The 20195-nt window shown below is 32.5% G+C and overlaps 1 protein-coding gene and 1 pseudogene across 1 annotated transcript; both read right to left on the reverse strand.

Moving 5' to 3' along the window:
• Nucleotides 1-8850: 8850 nt before the first annotated feature.
• On the reverse strand, nt 8851-9695 carry LOC120135848 (homeobox-leucine zipper protein ATHB-40-like). The gene is made up of 3 exons (XM_039152027.1): nt 9590-9695; nt 9151-9461; nt 8851-9081 (listed from the first exon to the last, which is right to left on the reverse strand). Exons 1-3 carry the CDS (start codon nt 9666-9668, stop codon nt 8851-8853), a joined length of 621 nt encoding a protein of 206 aa, XP_039007958.1. The 5' UTR covers nt 9669-9695.
• A 7323-nt stretch (nt 9696-17018) lies between these two features.
• Nucleotides 17019-18835, reverse strand: LOC120136146 (annotated as a pseudogene).
• Nucleotides 18836-20195: the final 1360 nt, after the last annotated feature.

A 20195-nucleotide genomic window follows, 5' to 3' on the forward strand; every position in this document is an offset into this window, starting at 1 on the left:
AAAAGGTCACATTGAAGGTATTGGTACAATAGGTAATACCTCTTCCATACAAATTAAGAATGTTTTATATGTGAATGGATTAAAGCATAATCTATTGAGTATTAGTCAATTATGTGATAAAGGATTCAATGTCTTATTTGAAATTAATGGTTGTAAAGTCATTGACATTGCATCTAATCGGATTATGCTTGTTGGTCATAGAATAGGAAACATTTACATGGTGCATTTAGATTCTATTGATATGACTAATTTATGCCTAGTTGCTAAGGATGAGCATGATAGTTGGTTATGGCATAGGAGATTAGGTCATGCTAGTATGAGTGTTTTGCAACGGTTAATTCAAGGAGACTTAGTAAGAGGGTTGCTAAGCTTAAATTTGATAATGATAAAATCTGTGATGCTTGTGCTAAAGGAAAACAAAAACGAGTTTCTTTTAAATCTATTAATGATGTATCAACTAGTAGAGTATTACAATTGATCCATTTAGATCTTTTTGGGCCAACTAGAACTACTAGCTTGGGAGGAAAACAATATGCATTTGTCTTGGTAGATGACTATTCTAGATACACTTGGATTCTATTCTTAAGTACTAAAGATGAAGCATTATAAAATTTCATCACATTTTCAAAAATAATCCAAAATGAAAAAGGTTACTCTATCACTAGTGTTAGAAGTGATCATGGAACTGAATTTGAAAATCTTGGATTTATTGAGTTTTTTAATTCTAATGGTATTAGCCATAATTTTTCAGCACCTAGAACCCCTCAACAAAATGGAGTTGTTGAGAGGAAAAATCGAACTTTAGAAGAAATGGCTAGAACCATGCTTTGTGAAAATAATTTGCCAAAATATTTTGGGCGGAAGCCACAAATACCGCTTGTTATGTTGTAAATCGAGTAATGATTAGGCCAATTTTAAAGAAAACTCCATATGAAATTCTCAAAAATAAAAAGCCTAACATTAGATATTTTCATCCTTTTGGATGTAAATGTTTTGTTTTAAATAACGGTAAAGAAAATCTTGGCAAATTTGATGCTAAAAGTGATGAAGGAATTTTTCTGGGTTATTCCTTAAATTCTAAAGCTTATCGTGTATTTAATAAAAGAACTTTAGTTGTAGAAGAGTCTATACATGTTGTTTCGATGATAATCCCCTTCCAAGGAAGGATTCTTCTGTTAATGATGATGTAGGTATTGCACAAGCAAATGACGTTAGACATGACGTTGGAGAATCATCATCAAAGGAAGAAACAAAAGATGAGGAAACTCATGATCCCCTCGAGAATCCAACCATTGAAGAAAGGGAAGTATCTTTTCCAAGAGAGTACAACTATGTCAAGGATGGTGAAATTATAGGTGATCCATCAAAAGGGGTAACTACTCGATCTTCTCTTAGAAATATCTGTAATTATGTTGCATTTATTTCATGCATAGATCCTAATAACATCAAAGAAGCATTAAAAGATGAACATTGGATTATGGCTATGCAAGAAGAATTAAATCAATTTGAGAGAAGTAAAGTATGGACATTAGTTGAAAGGCCTAGTAATAAATCTACTGTAGGTACTAGATGGGTTTTTAGAAATAAACTTGATGAAAGTGGTAATATAGTGAGGAACAAGGCTAGACTTGTTGCTCAAGGCTATACTCAAGAAGAGGGCATAGACTATGATGAAACATACGCTCCCGTAGCTAGGATGGAAGCAATTAGAATGTTATTAGCATTTGCATGTTTTCATGAATTTAAATTATATCAAATGGATGTTAAAAGTGCATTTTTAAATGGTTTTATAAAAGAAGAAGTGTATGTGGAACAACCTCCAGGTTTTGAAGATTCAAAATTTCCAGATCACGTTCTTAAATTGACAAAAGCTCTTTATGGTTTAAAATAAGCTCCTAGAGCTTGGTATGAAAGATTGTCAAATTTTTTAATTGAAAAAGGTTTTTCAAAAGGAAAGGTTGACACTATATTGTTTTTAAAACATAAAGGTAAAGATTTATTAGTAGTTCAAATTTATGTTGATGATATAATATTTGGCTCTACTAATGATGTTCTTTGCCAAGAATTTTCTAAGCTAATGCAAAGTGAGTTTGAGATGAGCATGATGGGGGAGCTCTCATTTTTCTTGGGACTCCAAATCAAGCAAAGAAAAGATGGCATCTTCATTAATCAAGCTAAGTACATCAACGATATGCTCAAGAAGTTTGGACTGGAAAATGGGAAACCTCATAACACTCCAATGAGCTCTTCAACAAAGCTTGACTTAGATGAAGGAGGTAAATGTGTAGATGTTAAATTATATAGGTCAATGATTGGCTCTTTGCTTTATCTAACTGCAAGTAGACCGGACATTATGTTTAGTGTTTGCTTATGTGCTAGATTTCAATCATGTCCTAAGGAATCACATTTACTAGCTGTTAAGAGAATCTTTAGATACCTTAAGGACACTCCTAGTTTAGGACTTTGGTATCCTAGAGACTCTAGCTTTAGCTTGCATGCCTTTTCTGATGCGGATTATGGAGGATGCAAATTAGATAGGAAAAGCACCTCCGGTACTTGCCAATTCCTTGGAAATATGTTGATTTCTTGGTTTTCAAAGAAACAAAATTGTGTTGCATTATCTACCACTGAAGCCGAATACATTTCAGCTGGTAGTTGTTGTGCACAAGTTTTATGGATGAAACAACAACTTTTTGATTATGGAATTGAAGTAGGTACCATTCCTATCAAGTGTGACAATACTAGTGCTATTTGTCTCACTAAAAATCCCATCCAACACTCTAGAACTAAGCACATTGAAATAAGACATCACTTCATTAGGGACCATGTCACTAAGGAAGATGTAGTTCTAGAATTTGTTGATACTTTGCACCAATTAGCGGATATTTTTACAAAACCCTTAGATAAAGAAAGATTTTGGACACTTAGAAGAGAATTAGGTTTAACTGACCTATCTTCACTTAGTGTTTAAAATAATTTAGCACTTTTAATAAATACTGAAAAATGCTTATAATAATAATTTTTGATTGTATTCTTGCTATTAGTTAGGGGGAGTTTATGATTCTTAATAAAAATTAATTTTATGTTCAAATAAAGTTTGAAGATTAATTTGATTGATTGAACATAATTAATTTTTGATATATGAGTTGCCATTACCATTAGAGCCAAATTATTTAGCATTTTAAGTGTTTAAAACGGATTTTTGACATTTTTGTGCTTCATGCACCGATGCATTTAACAATGCATCGATGCATCCCTTTGAATATGTATCGATGCATCACCATGATGCACCGATGCATGCATTGAATAGGCATCGATGCATAAGACCATGCACCGATGCATCCGTCGGGTTTTGGGATTTTAAAGGCTTATTTTTCTATTTTATCTCAAAACCTAAAAACTCTTCCTCTAGCCGTTCGTCCCTCTCTCTCTCTTAATCTCCATTCTTGCTCAAAATCAACGATTTTTTGTCGGAATCTTCAAGCTTTTCAACTCTCAAACCTGCTTCAATCATTAAATCGTGCAAAACAACTCCTCATCCCTCTCAATCCGAATTTTCAAGGTATTTTTCTAAAAACCTCTATTTTACAAATTTATGATTTTAGAACTAGTTTTAATTAGTTCTAGAATGTACATTATATCGGGCATTTATTGTTTGTTGGTTCTAAACTAGATTTTACTACCAATTTCGTCAAAAACAAACAATTTTTCAAAAAAAAATTTCTTTGAATTTCGAAACTTAAAAAAAAAACGAAAATTAGTAAGATTTTTGATTTAATTGTTTTGTTTTCATGAAAACTATATTATGATTATCAAATATTATTTTTAAATAGTTTTCAAAACATGCCCATTAGGATATGGTTTAGAGAACCTTGAATTATTGAGGACTCATTTGAGTTTTGGGAATTGATTGTGCATACATGTGTTTCAAATTGCAGGTGATATTCCTTATTCCGATTTACTTTAATCATGTCTAATCCCAAACGCCCTAGGACATCCTCTAGTCGGTCTCACCAAAACCGTCCTCCCGTTCCTCAACATCCTCCTCTCGATCCTCCGATGGAGTAGACTTACTTGCCATGCTTTCTTGTTCTTAAAACTTGGATTTGATTTTTGTGGTTTGATTGATACTTTGAACTTGATTAATTGTTGGATGTTTGTTTGAGGATGCTTGAACTTATTATATATATTTGGTTTGACATTTTAATGCTTTCTGTTTATTAATTTTGCATCATTAGAATTTATGACCAAATTATGCCATTTCACATTTTATTATGAATATTGTTTATGAAAACTAATGGCTAATCTCTCTTTTGATTGTGATCTTAGCAGCTTATTATTAATAAATCAATTGGCTAATGTTTTTCAAAATTCTTGTTTAAAACATTTTTATAGAGTCTTTTTGATTTAACAAAAAGGGGGAGAAAATTTAAGATGTGCTATAGTAAGGGGTAAGGGGGAGTAAGTTTTTCAAAATCGATTTCAAACAAATCTTAAAATTACTCAAATGTTTTGTTATATCAAAAAGGGGGAGATTGTTGAAAACATTTTTGATATTTCGATATAACAAATTAAGTTAAATGAATTTTAAGATTTTACAAATGATTTTACAATTTTATATTCGATTCAATTAACCGAATATCAAATTATTACTCCAAGTTTTTCAAGATCAATTTTAAACCTTACTAAATGTGTAAAATTGTGATTTGTACTTAAACTATTTTTGAAACAATTTTCACAAAGTATTTTGAACCAAAAACAAGCCTTAAATCAATTATTCAAAGGCATGCACCGATGCATCAGTCCATGCATCGATGCATCGATGAATTAATTGAAACATCGAATGCATTCCATGCACCGATGCATTCTCCATGCATCGATGCACTCTGAATATTTTCAAAACATCGAATGCATTTGATGCATCGATGCACAAGCCATGCATCGATGCACTCAGGCTATTTTCAAACATCGAATGCATTTCATGCATCGATGCACACTTGGTGCACCGATGCATACTTGATCATGCATCGATGCATGAGACGCTCCACCTAGAAAAATTAATTGTTTTCACACTTAAACGGCTCTATTATCCCCACTAATTATCACCAACGTTCAGATGTGATTCAAGGTGTATTTAAACAAGTTCTGAAGCCCTTGATCAACAAGAAATCATAGAGAAACAAGAGAGAAAGCATCAAACACCAAGTTTGTGCAAATCAAGCCAATTTTCCTTTCAATATTCATTTTGCTTTCAAGAACACCATTTGTGCTCATTTGTAATTATCTTTGAGTGTTCTTTTCTTGTTCTAGAATTGTGCAAACATCTTACCTTGTGAGGTTTTCTTGTAAGTTTGCAAATTTGTAATCTTTTCTTTGGGAAAAAGAGTGTTCTCAAGAGTTGGGGTATACTCTTGAGGTATTTTGTAAGGTTATCTCTTTGGCCTCAAAAGAAAGAACAAATTAGTGAATTTGTTGGAAAATCCTTAGTGTGGATAGCTAAGGTAGTGGACGTAGACTTTGTTTGAGAAAGTCGAACCACTGTAAATCACTGTGCAATTACTTTCAATTTTCTGCAAAAGTTTCCATGAAATTTTTAATTGCCAATTCACCCCCCTCTTGGCCGATTCCGTAGATCGATTAACTCAACAAGATGGAACTAGGGATGGTCCCCATACATCAGTATGAACCAATTCTAACCTTTTTGCCTTGGGTGTCTTGCCAATCTTTGCAAAACTGACTTTCTTTTGTTTGCCAAAGATGCAATCCTCGCATAGTCCGACATCTACATTCTTTAGATCCGACAACTTCCCTTTTGACAGAAGTATCTTCATTCCTTTCTCGCTCATATGGCCAAGCCTTTGGTGCCATAGGTTTGATTTTCCATCAACATCTGCTACTGCAATGATATTCTCTAAATTTGAGGTTACATAGAGAGTACCAGTCTTCGTACCACGAGCAATGACGAGTGCTCCTTTGGTAATCTTCCATTCACAACCTGAAAAGGTTGTACTGTATCCTTCTCCATCAAGCTGTCCTACAGAAATCAAATTTCTTTTGAGACCAGGAATATGTCTCACTCCTGTCAGCTTCCAGGTGGTCTGGTTTGGCAGCTTTAGTCGGATGTCTCATTTTCCGACGATCTTCAAGGTTTCATCATCAGCAAAATGAACCTTCCCAAAATCACCACTGACATAGTTCTCCATGATTTCTTGGCATGGCGTGGAGTGGAAAGATGCCCCTGAATCCAAAATCCATGATTCAATCGGACTGTTGACGCTTAAAATCATAGCATCAACTGTCTCCTCCGTCATGTTGGCAGATTCCTGTGCGCCGGTATTTTTTTTCGGTGCTCGGCAATCTCTTTTGAAGTGGTCCTTCTTGCCGCAATTATAACAGGTAAAATCTTTATTTCCTGTTCTTGATTTTCCCCTTCTGGATTTCGATCTGCCACAATTTGAATTTCTTTCTGAAGTTCTCCCTCTGGACTCCGTGTGCAAGGCTGAGGAGGTTGATGCTTCACCCGATTCTCTCCGTCGAATTTCTTCGCTCAGTACCAGATCCCGAACATCGTCGAATTTTAATTTGTTGTTTCCCGACGAACTGCTGACTGCTGTAACAATAGCATTCCAACTGTCTGGTAAAGATGATAAGAGAATTAAAGCTCGAACTTCATCATCAAATTCAATTTCTACTGAACTCAACTGGGTTGTGATTGTGTTGAGTTCATTTAGGTGTTGTGCCACCGATGCCCCTTCCGTCATCCGCAAATTAAATAATCGTCTCATCAAATGAACTTTGTTTGAGGCCGATGACTTCTCATACATACTGGAGAGAGCCGTCATAAGACCCGCCGTGGTCTTTTCCTTTGCTATGTTGAAAGCAACATTGCGGGATAACGTCAGTCGGATAACTCCGAGGGCTTGTCTGTCGAGAAAAGCCCAGTCTTCATTCTTCATGCCCTCTGGTTATTTTCTTGAGAGGGGTTGATATAGATTTTTCTGGTATAGAAAATCTTCAATTTGCATCTTCCAAAATCCAAAGTCCGCACCATCGAACTTTTCAATTTTCACCTTCCCTTCGTCTGCAGTCATCGCTCCCACTCGAATCTGGCTTCGTTTGGATCGTTTCTGACAATTTCTACGAACCGCCGTGTATTAGAACACCTCCGTCGACAAACTCGTATCGTCGACCGAATTTTACTATTCACGAAATTCACTATTCACGTGAATAGTAACCCAAATAGTAACCCCGCAAAAAATTAACAGAATTCACAACCAAAATCTCTGATACCAGTTGTTAGGAAATAAACGAGTAACAAGTAATTTCCCTATAGTCAGATTAGTGAGAATACGAAATAAAAGCAGAAAAATAATACCCGAAATTGATAACGGAGTTCAGCCAATTGTGCTTACGTCTCCGGACTGCTGCAGATCTTTTACTAAGAGATAAAATTTACAGATGTTTACAAAACACTCACTACTCACAAGAAAACTCTCTAGTATTGGGAGAAATAAATGATTTTTGGGATGGTTTTGAAGCTGAATGAGCTAGGGTATTTATAGTTGAAACTTAAGGACTTAATCTTGTAAATACCCTAAAGCCTAGGGATTAATTGTGATTATCCCATTATCATTTTTCAACAAATATCTACCAAACTTTGAAAAACTATTTTTCAAAGAAACATTTACCAAACTTTGAAAACCATTTTTTCAAAGTTGGTTACCAAACTTGAAAACCATTTTAATAATTTCAACAATACATTGTTTCGTTTTAGCGTTAAAATCATAATCACTTTTTTATCAATAAGGGCATCTCCAGCACAGCTCTAGTGTGGCGCATATCCGCACTTTGGAGATGATATTAATAGTCCAGTCCATCGTCAATATGTAGTTATATTGTATCGATCTGTTACAGTGCACGTCAGTTGTGACGTTGTATTGTAGTTGTGCCACATTTATTTATTTATTTTGTATTTTTTTGATTTTTTTATAAATTCAAGTAGATTAAATTACAAGATAGATAAAAATATATTAAAATTAGATAAATAAACATACTAATTTTTTGAAACATAAAAACTATAACAAACATAAAAACATAGAAAATATTAATAAAACTCATTTTGCTCTACGAAATGCACTAATTGAGCATTTGTGGAATGAATATTCTAATTCGGAGAATTAAAATATATAATTATATAACTTATGTTTTTTCGCATTATTATTATGAATTATAATTTTTTTATTTATTTGTATTTTCGTAATGTTATTTATGAATGTTTTATTTATGTTTTTTTTATCTTGATATTTATTATAAATGTATATGTTTTATTTTATATTTGTAAAATCAATATTATAATAGTTAAATATTGTGAATAAAGTAGAGTTGGTAGTAATGTATAGATAGTGCTGAAGATGAATTACTGTTTCATCTTTAAAGTAGAGATAAAGATGTTGCAGAATAGAGATGAGGGCTAGAAATGACCTAATAACACTTTATAAATTCAGTGCAAATATTCACTTTTTTTAAATGTATAAATTTAAGAGTATAAATTTAAGAGTATTGTATTAATCGTGGAATCGAAGTCTGTTTTAAAATTATACTTATTAGAATAAAATCAATTCTAAGACACGAAGTTTTTTAAACTTGCTTATTATCAGCTACATATTTTCTTTATCATTATTACTAACTGATATTTTATAGCACTATATTTACCAACAAACTTCACTCAAACCATTCTAGTTAAATGGCAAATTATTTAATACATTCTTAGTATAAGCTGAGATTAACATTAAAGCAAGGATATTAAGGATTAATTTGCACAACATTACTGAAATTGGACCTCCTACTTAATTACATATACAGCAGATTCATCCACTCCATGCCATTGCCAGGAATGTTGTAACTGTTGTCTGATGTGTAGAAAGCTTCTTCATATTCGCCAAATTCACCCAGTAAATGTGCTTCCATGGCTTCCATTGTCAGAGATGAGATTGGACTGTTACTCGCTCCCCCATCTACTCGCTCGCCCAGCCGTCGGATTTCCTTCTCTGCTTCACATAGCTTCTCTTTCAGCTTGATAACCTACGATTAATTAAGTTAAAACAAAATTCATGAATTTTTTAACGTATAATTTGTAATAATATTTTATACCTCCGATTCAAGACGACATTTCTCGAGAACAACGCCGTTGTGCGCAGACTGCAGCTTGCTGAACTCTTCCCCTATCTTCTTGTTCTTCCACCGAGCTCGGCGGTTTTGGAACCAAACTGAAACCTGACGAGGATCGAGTCCGATTTCGGAAGCAAGGCGGTCTTTCTTTTCAGACTCCAGTTTATGTTCATTATCAAAATTATGTTCAAGAACGTCAACTTGTTCCTGGGTGAGTTTCCTTTTTCTAAAACCTGAAAGGCTGTTTTCTCCTCCTTTGTTCTTCTTCCGCCGCCGTCGAGGCTTTGCTTCCGCTGCTCATCATCAACAAAAAAGCTTGGGTTAACTTAAGCTTTATTTACCGGGAATATATCCGCATATCTATATTTGAAAATATGCTAACATGATTATAAATATAAACAATTCGATAAAAATAAGTTACCATGTTGAGGTGCATTTTGAGAGTATGCACCAGAGTATAATGGGGAGATATGAGCCATTTGGTCTTCCTGCTTATTCATTTGATCTTCTTTCTTCCTTCCTTCCTTCCTTCTTCCTTCCTTCTTTTTCTCTTAGAAATTGGTGATGATTGATGAATGTTAAGGAAGTGAATGTGTTAGGAAGCAACATGGTTTATTTATAGAGTTTAGTAGGATTTAAGTAGTTACTTTTTTTCCTTTCTTTTTTTACCTTCTATCATTCTACCGAATATTCCACTTATCTCTAATTTGATATTGTTATTGTGATTGGAATTTAAAAAAAAAACAAAAACAAAAATAGTTGAATTTATCAAATGATTTTGGTGGTAAAAAAAATATTATTCTCTTAGAGGTTTTGAGTTCAAGCAGTAGTGTGCGCGCATTGTCAATAAATTAAAAATATTTTGAACATATACTATCTTTTAATCATCCTAAAAAATACTTGGTGAAAATAACGAGAGACGAGAGTTTTTATGACCTAATATTTGTGTGTAAATTATTGGGGGAATATTTAATGTCTTTATGATAATAATTTAATGCATGTTAGTAAATTAGATAGTACACCAACTGATGAATTTAGTTTTAAAATTATATAATAACATTTTGTCATCTAACTTAATAGAGATACAAAAAAAAATTATACATCATCAATGCAATGAATATTTGTGTGTAAAAAATTGGGGGAATATTTAATGTCTTTATGATATAACTTTTACAACTTGCAATACAATCCTCCAACATTTAGTCCGTTTGTAATATGGTCTCCGACGTTACATTGTCGTTAGTACGTTTGCAATATGGTCACTGAACTTTTCAGACGCTTGCATTTAGGTCCTCCAACTTTTAAAACTTGCAACACAATCCTCAATTTCATTTTAAACCCCAAATTCCTTTTTGATCTTGAATTTATTTTTCGCTTCTCTCTTCTCATTTTCAGCGTAACTTTTCAGTCGGGGATGCATGAGAAATTCTAATCTAACTTTGAATTATGTGGAGGTGTTGACTTGAATAAGGGTTCATTGAGAGAAGACCCGACCAAGGGACTATCGGGACCATCAACGATTCAAGGTGTAATGTTATATACAAGTCATCTCAGGTGAAGCATAAATGTTCGATGAAATGCTTGTTAGAAAAAATGGGGTTATAAATGCAGAGTTGACAAATACTACTAAGATGAACTAAGTATCATTGTTGAAAGTCACCAACAAAGCTAGAATTATTTTATATAAATGACATATAATAATTTATTCGTTTAATCATTGTGGTTAAATATTTTCCAACAGATGATCAAATATAATGAAATCCCAAACAGCGCATTCATTTCTCAGTCTCTTTCACTCACATGCACTCTCGTTTGATTTTTGTTCTTCAATTTTCCACCATGTAAAATTGTAAACCCAAACAGTACTCTGTCTTTCAGCTTTTTATTTACAAAGAAAAAATGGAGGAAGAATATATTATTATATGCCATTTATACAAAATAATTCCATCTTTGTTGGAAAATCTTTAACCACAAGGATTAAACAATGATAACCACAATTATTAAATGTGTTGTTTGGGATTTCATTATATTTGATCATATGTTGGAAAATCTTTAACCATAAGGATTAAACAAATAAATTATTATATGTCATTTATACAAAATAATTTCAGCTTTGTTGGTAACTTTCAACAATGATACTTAGTTCATCTTAGTAGTATTTGTCAACTCTGCATTTCTAACCCTATTTTTTTCTCACAAGCATTTCATCGAACATCTATGCTTCATCTGAGATGACATGTATCTAACATTACACCTTGAATTGTTGATGGTCCCGATAGTCCCTTGGTTGGGTCTTCTCTCAATGGACTCTTATTCAAGTCAACACCTCCACATAATTCAAAGTTAGATTAGAATTTCTCATGCATCCCCGACTGAAAAGTTACGCTGGAAATGAGAAGAGAGAAGCGAAAAAGGAAATTCGAGATCAAAAAGGAATTTGGGGTTTAAAATGAAATTAAGGATTGTGTTGCAAGTTTTAAAAGTTGGGGGACCCAAATACAAGCGTCTGAAAAGTTCAGTGACATATTGCAAACGTACTAACAACAGTGTAACGTCAGAGACCATATTGCAAACGGACTAAATGTTGGAGGATTGTATTGCAAGTTTTAAAAGTTGGGGTACCTAAATGAAAGCTTTACAAAAGTTCAATGACCATTGCTATACTTTACCCTTAAATAAATGACACTATGAATTTTATAGTCCCATTTCTCTCTTTCTTTAAATTCTATAAGATATTGTCAAAAATATTCTCTAAGATTCTCTAAATTGATTATGATCCCAAATATGAAACTAGGTATTAGATTAGGGTTTCCTAGTTACATCAATTAAGAGAGTTTTAGCATATTTTACATGTGTTAAGGTTATTTTTATTTTATATAAAAGTACCTCTTATGGTGAAGTACGATAGTTATTTATTTTGTTATTGTAAAAGTGCTGATTATTTTTAATTATTAAATATTAATTAAAAATGTAAAACGTGCAAAAGAAAAATAAATTTGCGTTGATTGAGAAAAGGAGACAAGTGAGATTTGATGCTTATAAATGGAATATTAGGCATTGATTAATGCATCAAGTCGAATATTGAGTTTTTTTATTTATCTTTCTAATTCTTTCTTATTTACTTGTGTTAGAGTGGTGAAAGGTGCAGTTCAATATTTTTTCGGGTGTACTCCGTATATTACTGTTTTCATTCTTTTTAAAGAGTATGTTTTGAATTTATTGATGATTGAACCTAAGACTAATACATGTGTGTTGTCACTGCCCCCGATCGACTCGCGTTTATGTAATTACGTGTCTTCGATACGCAATGCACAGGTTTGCTTTTAGATAAAATTTTGTACCATGTAAAAAAGACGTTTTATACAGAAAACACATTTTGGAAATTGTTTCCTATCTCAAGCGTCTTTTGTTCACGTGGCATAAAAAAATACTAGATTAAAAAATAATTTGCAATGGATGTGAAAATAATAAAATATTTTTATATTTACATAGGAAAACCAGATTAATAACCTATAAATTGGTGTAATAATAATAGCAATGAAGGCGAGGCGAAAGAAAGAAATGCACGTGGTGTCAGTGGTGCAAAACTGGCAGTGATGTTTCGCGAAATAAAGTATGTGTTTCATTATTGGGTCATCCGGAACAAAGTTTGGAGTAGATTTGTAGATGTTGGGTATATATCCATGAATCATAAGCTTGTCTGTCGATAAAGCATTGAATCATAAGCTTGTCTGTCGATAAAGCATTGAATACAAAGTTTGGAGTAGATTTGTAGATGTTGGAGAGGGTATATATGCATGAATCATAAGCTTGTCTGTCGATAAAGCATTGAATCATAAGCTTGTCTGTCGATAAAGCATGGATTTTGGGACTTGATTTCCTCAACTCACTCATCAAGCTTCTTTTTTTTTTTATACCACTTACATTGCCTTTTTGTTTGTTAAGTGAAAAATAGGGCGTTTAGATATTAAATCAAGTTGGTCTTTATTTTCTATATTAAAGAAATGCTCTAGCTTTTTGTTAATGTTTTTTGCGCATGCGAAGTGGAAGATTCCTTTGTATGCTTTTAGGTTAAGAATGAAGTGTGTTTACATTAATGGCTGTCATGTTTCTCCCGACATTTCCAACTCTTGTTTCCTCGGAATCCAACTTTCAATTGGACTTTATAATAATAATAATAAAACCTAAACATCTGTTAACGTTTCACACTTGAAGACAATATACGACGCTCCACTCCCCTTCATCTCAATTCATACGCCTCTTGCAGATATTTTCTCTGTTTTAATGGTGAAAAGGACACGTGTATTAAATAAATAAAAATATCTCTAATAATTAAATTTCATTTCTTTTTATGAATAGTATTATATATGATTGTTGGAGAGAGTTAAAAGTCTCATTTTGACTATTCCATCAGCTGTTATATATGTATTGTTTCTGTGACGAATTTATTGTACTTTTGTTATCCAGTATTGTTCTAAAACAAGCGAAAGAGAGGTATTATCGATCTCTTGATCTTCCAACAGCTGTGCAAATCAGACATTATCATTTGAATCTACATATGTTCAAAATCATAAGCATGCAATTTGCAAAACTTGGAACAAATCCTACAACTCAACTTGTAGAACATGGAAGACTCGTATGCTTTTATAAAATTCAAGCAATCAACTACCATCATAATCTTATATGACTCCCTCAACAACGTTAATACCAACAATACCATATTTAAATCATTCTTATGTAACGGACTAAGACAGAAAACTAAAGGAAATAGAAGAAGAAATAGGGCATGCAGCAGGAATAGAAGAAGAACAGAAGAATATTGAAAGGAGAAGCAAAAACGGCAGAGAGAAGGAAAGCCATATTCATTTCTTTCATAGCTTAATTCTCATGTTTTAACACTAACAATATTAGGTTTCGTATCCTATTACAAAGAGTAGCCCAAAAAACCTATAACGCACTAGTATATTGAATTATTTATAAAAAAAACTCCCGTTACGCACGAACCAAATATTAGATGTGTGAACGTTCAATATCAAATATTTAAGAGTTATTTTTAAACGAATATTTCCAAAAAAAAAAAAAAGAGACCCGTTACATCTTATTTGAATTTTTACAACTGTAAAGTTTATTTAATACTCAATATTTTTCTGAATCAAAATTCATATGAAAATGGAAAAAGAAAAACTAACCAATGACGGAATGAAACCTAATCCACAGTTGAAAAGAAAAACAAGAAGAAAAGAATAAGTAGGGTTTAAGCTTTTTTCTATTGGAAGGCAAAAACTGAGCTTGTCATTTCACTTTCTTTGAAGTCCACACAAATGGTCTGTGGCAAATCCAGGTGTACGGAGGCAATTGGTTTTGTGGCAAAGTTTGGTCCATGTAGCCTACCTGATAGTTTTACCAATCCCAGCCTGTCCTTTCTCTCCATCAACCTGCAATATGCACATGCTAACCATTCTTTTAGGGTGTGTTGGTTGGGAATGATTCTTATGAGAATGGAATCTAATTTCTTGTTTGGTTGGTTGGAAATGTCATTCTCAGAAATCTTATATTATTAATAGTGAATTTTTTGGGGTATATTATCAGGAATGTCATTACCTCCCTTTCCTTATGTATTGTTGGATTATCGGTATTTTGGACTAAAATGCCCTTAAAAAAATTTCTTTCAAAAATATTCTTATTCTGTCATTGAATAATAAAAATTATACGAATGTTAAATTACAAATTTATCCTTAAACTATTTTAGATTTACAAAAAAATCTATAATTAAAATTTTATATGAAGTTCAGGGGTTAAAATAAAATTTTATCCTTTCATTAAACCTTTTTATATTTTCAACTTTGTAAAAAATATATATAAATTTTATGAATTTAAATTTTTTTAAAGAAAATATATAAATATTTTCAACTTGTTAAAAAAACAAATATATAATAAGGACAATTTGGTCAAATATTCATTCTAATAATCTTTTATTCCTTTAACCAAACACGATAATCTTACATTCCTGCTAAACCAACCAAACCCAAAATATAACATTCCCAGTAATCCTATTCCCTGGTAATATTTTATTATCATTGGTAATCTTATATTCCGTAAACCAAACACACCCTTAAAGGATATATATATTTGATAAAATATTTAATGTGATATGTGTTTTATTTAATGTTTAATATAATAATTATATTTTTAATAGATATAATAATCATATTTTGATATAATATAATGTGTAATGTGATAATTGAATTATTATTTTTTTGTATTATTGTAATAATTAGAGTTAACGGGCCATTAGTGTGATATTTGATGAAACTATCCAAATTTTAATCAAGTAATTCATTGCTTACTAACGATACTGATATTGAATAAGCACATTTATTTGGTTGTCCAAAGTATTCATCTCAGTTTCTTTATATTTATTTAAGTAATGTATTTTAAATTCACTAGTAGAGATGAGTGTTTGATTAGAGTCGAGTCGAGTCAAGTTGAAATTTTTTGAGTTTTTCGAGTTAATAAGTCTTATTTTATAACTTGAATTTGATTTGAAATTTGTTCAACTCGAAACGAGTTGAGTTTCTGCAATTCTGTTTAAATATAATTGTAAATATTTATAATATTATGATAAATTTTTATTCTAATTTAAATGAATTTTTATAAACATATATATATATATATATATTTCTTCATAGATTTTTCATATGTGATATACATATATCATACAAAGCCGATGGACTTAACTCAAATTTGAAAATCAATTCATTAATTACTAAAAATTTCGAGTTATTCGAGTTGTATTTTATGACTCAATTTGAACTTGAAATTTTTTTAGATCGAGTCGAGTTAATGAAATTACAACTCAAAGTCAATTTGATTCGAGTTTTTCTGAATCGAGTCTAATTGAAAAAAAAAACAATTTTTTGAGACGAGAGGAGACGAATTTTGTTCACTCCTACTCACCATAAGCACCGTTTCCTTCCCCTAAAGTCTCACCTTCCCTTCCCTCTAGATATAATTAAGACTAGATTTAAAATTTGTGAAAGGAAACAACAATACCAATATTAAATTATAATAACGCGTAAAATAATATTTAACGGGGTCATTATAATGTTTCTCTTTTACATTTTAGATCGGTCAATATGTGTTGGGCAAGGATTGGGCGAGTGTTGGATTTATATATATATATATAATACTTAATTTGTGTATGAACCGAATAATCTCGATGGTAGAAAAGACAAAAATGTGTTTAGGGTCTTTGTACTTTTGAAAAATAAAGTTCAGTTTATTAACCTATCTATCCCGTTAACAACTATTATGGACCGTCAAGTTAATAATGTGAAATACCACGTCAACACAATAACGATCAACAATGAAAAATGTCGACCAAAGGGCTACAATAGAGTTGTTTTCTGAGTTAAAGAATCATATTGAGTGAAAAAATAATTCGAAGACTACATTGTTTTTTAAAAAAAAAAGAGTCGTATACTTGATTCGTTGATTCATCACCCAATAATATGATAAAAGTTTTTTGTTTAATATAATTTTAGAAAAATAAAGACTACGGGTTAGATACCCGACCCATTAACTAGTACAGTACTGTACAAGGGTATCCAACCCTCAAACTAAAGCTTTTACCAAAATTGAATTGAAACCCAAATGAGGTTGAATTAAATAGAGGGAAGTTCAAGGCTCAAGCCCCTTGTTTTCCAAAAGGGTATGGATTTAGCAGCCCTTGTGCCAAACCCGACTAGCACGATTTGATTATAAAAAGCCAACAATATCCAACTACAAATAACTTAAAATCAAAAATAATTCAACAAGAACATCAGATATCCCATCATAAACTAACAATGGGTGCAAGAAACAAACACATCATCTTCATTTTCGGACAGAGAGGCACTAAGTAAGGATGCCATGTTTTGAGCTAATGCATAAGATTCACTCTATCCTAGTTCTGCACACATGATATATTCCATACCAACATACAGTATATAGCATTAGAAAAGCTAGAGTAGAAGTTCAGCTGGTTGGTCTTATAGGAAATATTTCCCTGACATGCACAGAGAAATTCATAAGGTAATTTGCAGACAGATTATATAACCCACCGGAACTCGATCTGCGTTTGCACTTTACATGCACCGAGGGAAATAGGTCTGCCCCACGTACCCACCATACATACCCCTTCTCACATTAGATTCAAACATCTTTGGATTATCCCTCAACACTGCAGCAGCATCGTGATTGAGGGGATCCTTCCTGCAAACAAAACCCAAGGATTCGAGTACCAGACAGCTTTGAATTCATAGAATTAACGCCATAAACTCACTAGGCAAGTACCATGAAAAGATGATATAATCCATAGATTACGGTGTTTATGTTCAGCACGGGTTTCCAGTCTTCACGCAAGATGTTAAGGCAAACGTTTCCTTCCAAGTCGATATTTGGATGATAGACCTGAGAATCCGAGAACAACATCGAATAAAATGAGTTATCACCGAAAAGCAAATCAGACGACAACATGAATATGGGGAAAGAAGCAGTCTACCTTGGTCTTGCATTTAACTTTCTGTGCCTCGTGCGGATAGGTGGGATAAACTTGGAAGGAGAACAGAAACGTGTCACCACTAAAATTGCAGCGACGGGTCAGTCGAATGCTTGTTTGTGTTATTTATAAGAGAAATGAACTACATAGATCACAGCGTCTTCCCCTGTAAAGCTCAAGCGCAAAAGACTTCTTGTTTTAAGCTCAAGAGGAATGAAATAAGTTCCTTACACATAATATCCTTCATCAGGTCGAATCGAAACGTCAAAGTTCATCAGGTCATCCTTTCCATTAGGAAATGACATGGAACAAGATTTCGGTAGGTTTAGCTCGGACATGTCTGCAAGTTGAAGGTCAAATATAACACGATGTTCATCAGATCAAACGCACAAGCATACTAAACAGGATATGCAAACCTCTGTGTAAACGTAACTCCCCTGCAGTTTGCTTTTTGATTGGCAATCCACCATTTCCATTTTCTGCAACTTCTTTCTGCTTTTCCTTTACATTAAACATCCGAATCATAGCTCCTGCACAAAGCATTTTGAAAACTTTAAAACAAACCCTTTCATTTCAATAGTTAATAACAGAACCTAAAGCAAACCCATCAATTATATCACCAAAGGAATACCAATGTTCTTCATAAAACCTCAAAACAAATTTCTTGCTCTTAATAAACCCTAACTCAAAAACCCTGTCATTTTTTTTATCTAATTTGCTTAAAAGAACCAACAAGATCCTTCTTTTAACCGATTTCAAAAATGGAATCAGTATCACCCAATAGAAATTGAGCAGACTTACTTCCAATATCATCCAATAGAATTCCAGCATTCTAATCAATACAATCTAAAAGAAAAGTGTACTTTCCTCTTTATCGTTAAAAATATAAATTTGAAAAAAAAATCAGAACTGAATTAACTCGTAACAGATAATATCTCAAGATCGTACATAGAAATGTAAACATAAAGTTTTTGCTTTTATCAGAATGTGACGAACCTGCTCGATGAAAAGCCCAAGAGAAATTTGATGATCGAAAAAATCTAAAGAAAAAAGGGGAAATAATGATGGTAGAAGAGAGAAGCGTTGCTTTGGGTACATGGATGTGGCAAATGGAAGTAAATGAAAAAGATGCTTTATTTTTTTCAACGCTATTATGCAATGAATGAAGCCTTTTTCCCCCTTATTATTTTAAGTAGAAAATTTAATTCCAAATCAATTTTCTGTAAATGATCTTTATTATTATTCTCCGTTGATTTCAAGGTGTCGTTCGAGTTTAGCTAAACAGCAGCAGCATTGTAAAAACCTTACGTGTAGTCTTCGAGTATAAAGGGGAGGAACAAGACAAGGTCTGGGCTTCAAGCCTTGAGCCTCTTAATAATTCCTAAACAGTCACCTTCAAGGACAAATCTTAAAAAGGAAAACATATTCTTTAATTGTTTTCTTCTTCCTCTCGCAGTTAAACAATCTCTAATAGTGTTGAATCTTCGCTCCAAACACTAACGAGCTCTCCGTTTTCAACCATACTAAGGAAGGCAAACTTACCGGCGGAAAGTGAACTAGCTTCAATCTACCAGCTTGCTGAGGTTGGAAGCTTCAATAATAATCATACAAAAAGATAGTAATTATAATAAAATAGCTTCCAAATTTGTTAAAAGTGAAATATAAACCAAGTTTGGATGACATAAATCTAAACAACACAATTTAGCATCCATAACTATTCACCAACTCCTTTTGGTCAAATTACCAATTAAAGAACTTTCTTTTTTCTCATTCTACGATTATTAATGAAATCTCTCCCTGTATATACTACTATTTAATTCCTTTCTATTATAGTCCTTTTTCGACGTACTCGACACCAAGGTCATTCCAACGATCATAGCTCTTCAGTTCACTTTTTCCTCAGCTCATTTCAACATCTCTTATGGGACATGAATCCTCTTCACGTTGTGACGAACTAAACTGAAGGGTTAGGTGGTATTACTTTTAATTATAAATTGATAGCGTAGATTAAAAGTCAAATTCATATATCAATTTGTACTACGAAATTAAATCCATGTATTTAATTAGATCAAGAAAAGGTTAGATGCTAAATCGAATATTAAAATTAAATTCAAACACTTAATTTAAAAAATAGGTATTAAATTGAAGGGTAAAACACACAAATGATCTCTCGATTATAGAGTAATATTTTGTTAAGTCACGACTATTAAAGGTTACAAAATGATTATCTGATTCTAGTATGTTGTTTTGTTGAGTACCCAACTATTAAAAGTTATAAAATAATTACCCGACTATTCATATGTTCCAAACTCGTCATTTTCTGTTAAAAATTGACTATTGTCTAGATGAAACTTGTTGATTGTGATATGATAAAATATGATCCAAGAACTATTTGAGTTGTATTTTGTCGATTAATTCTCCGTTTACACTATGTCGTCGAGTCAATGCTTAAAAGTAACGACGTTGCCAATAAATATCATTAAAATAT

The sequence above is a fragment of the Hibiscus syriacus genome, unplaced genomic scaffold, assembly GCF_006381635.1.
Source record: "Hibiscus syriacus cultivar Baekdansim isolate YM2019G1 unplaced genomic scaffold, ASM638163v2 tig00110621_pilon, whole genome shotgun sequence".
Taxonomy (NCBI): domain Eukaryota; kingdom Viridiplantae; phylum Streptophyta; class Magnoliopsida; order Malvales; family Malvaceae; genus Hibiscus; species Hibiscus syriacus.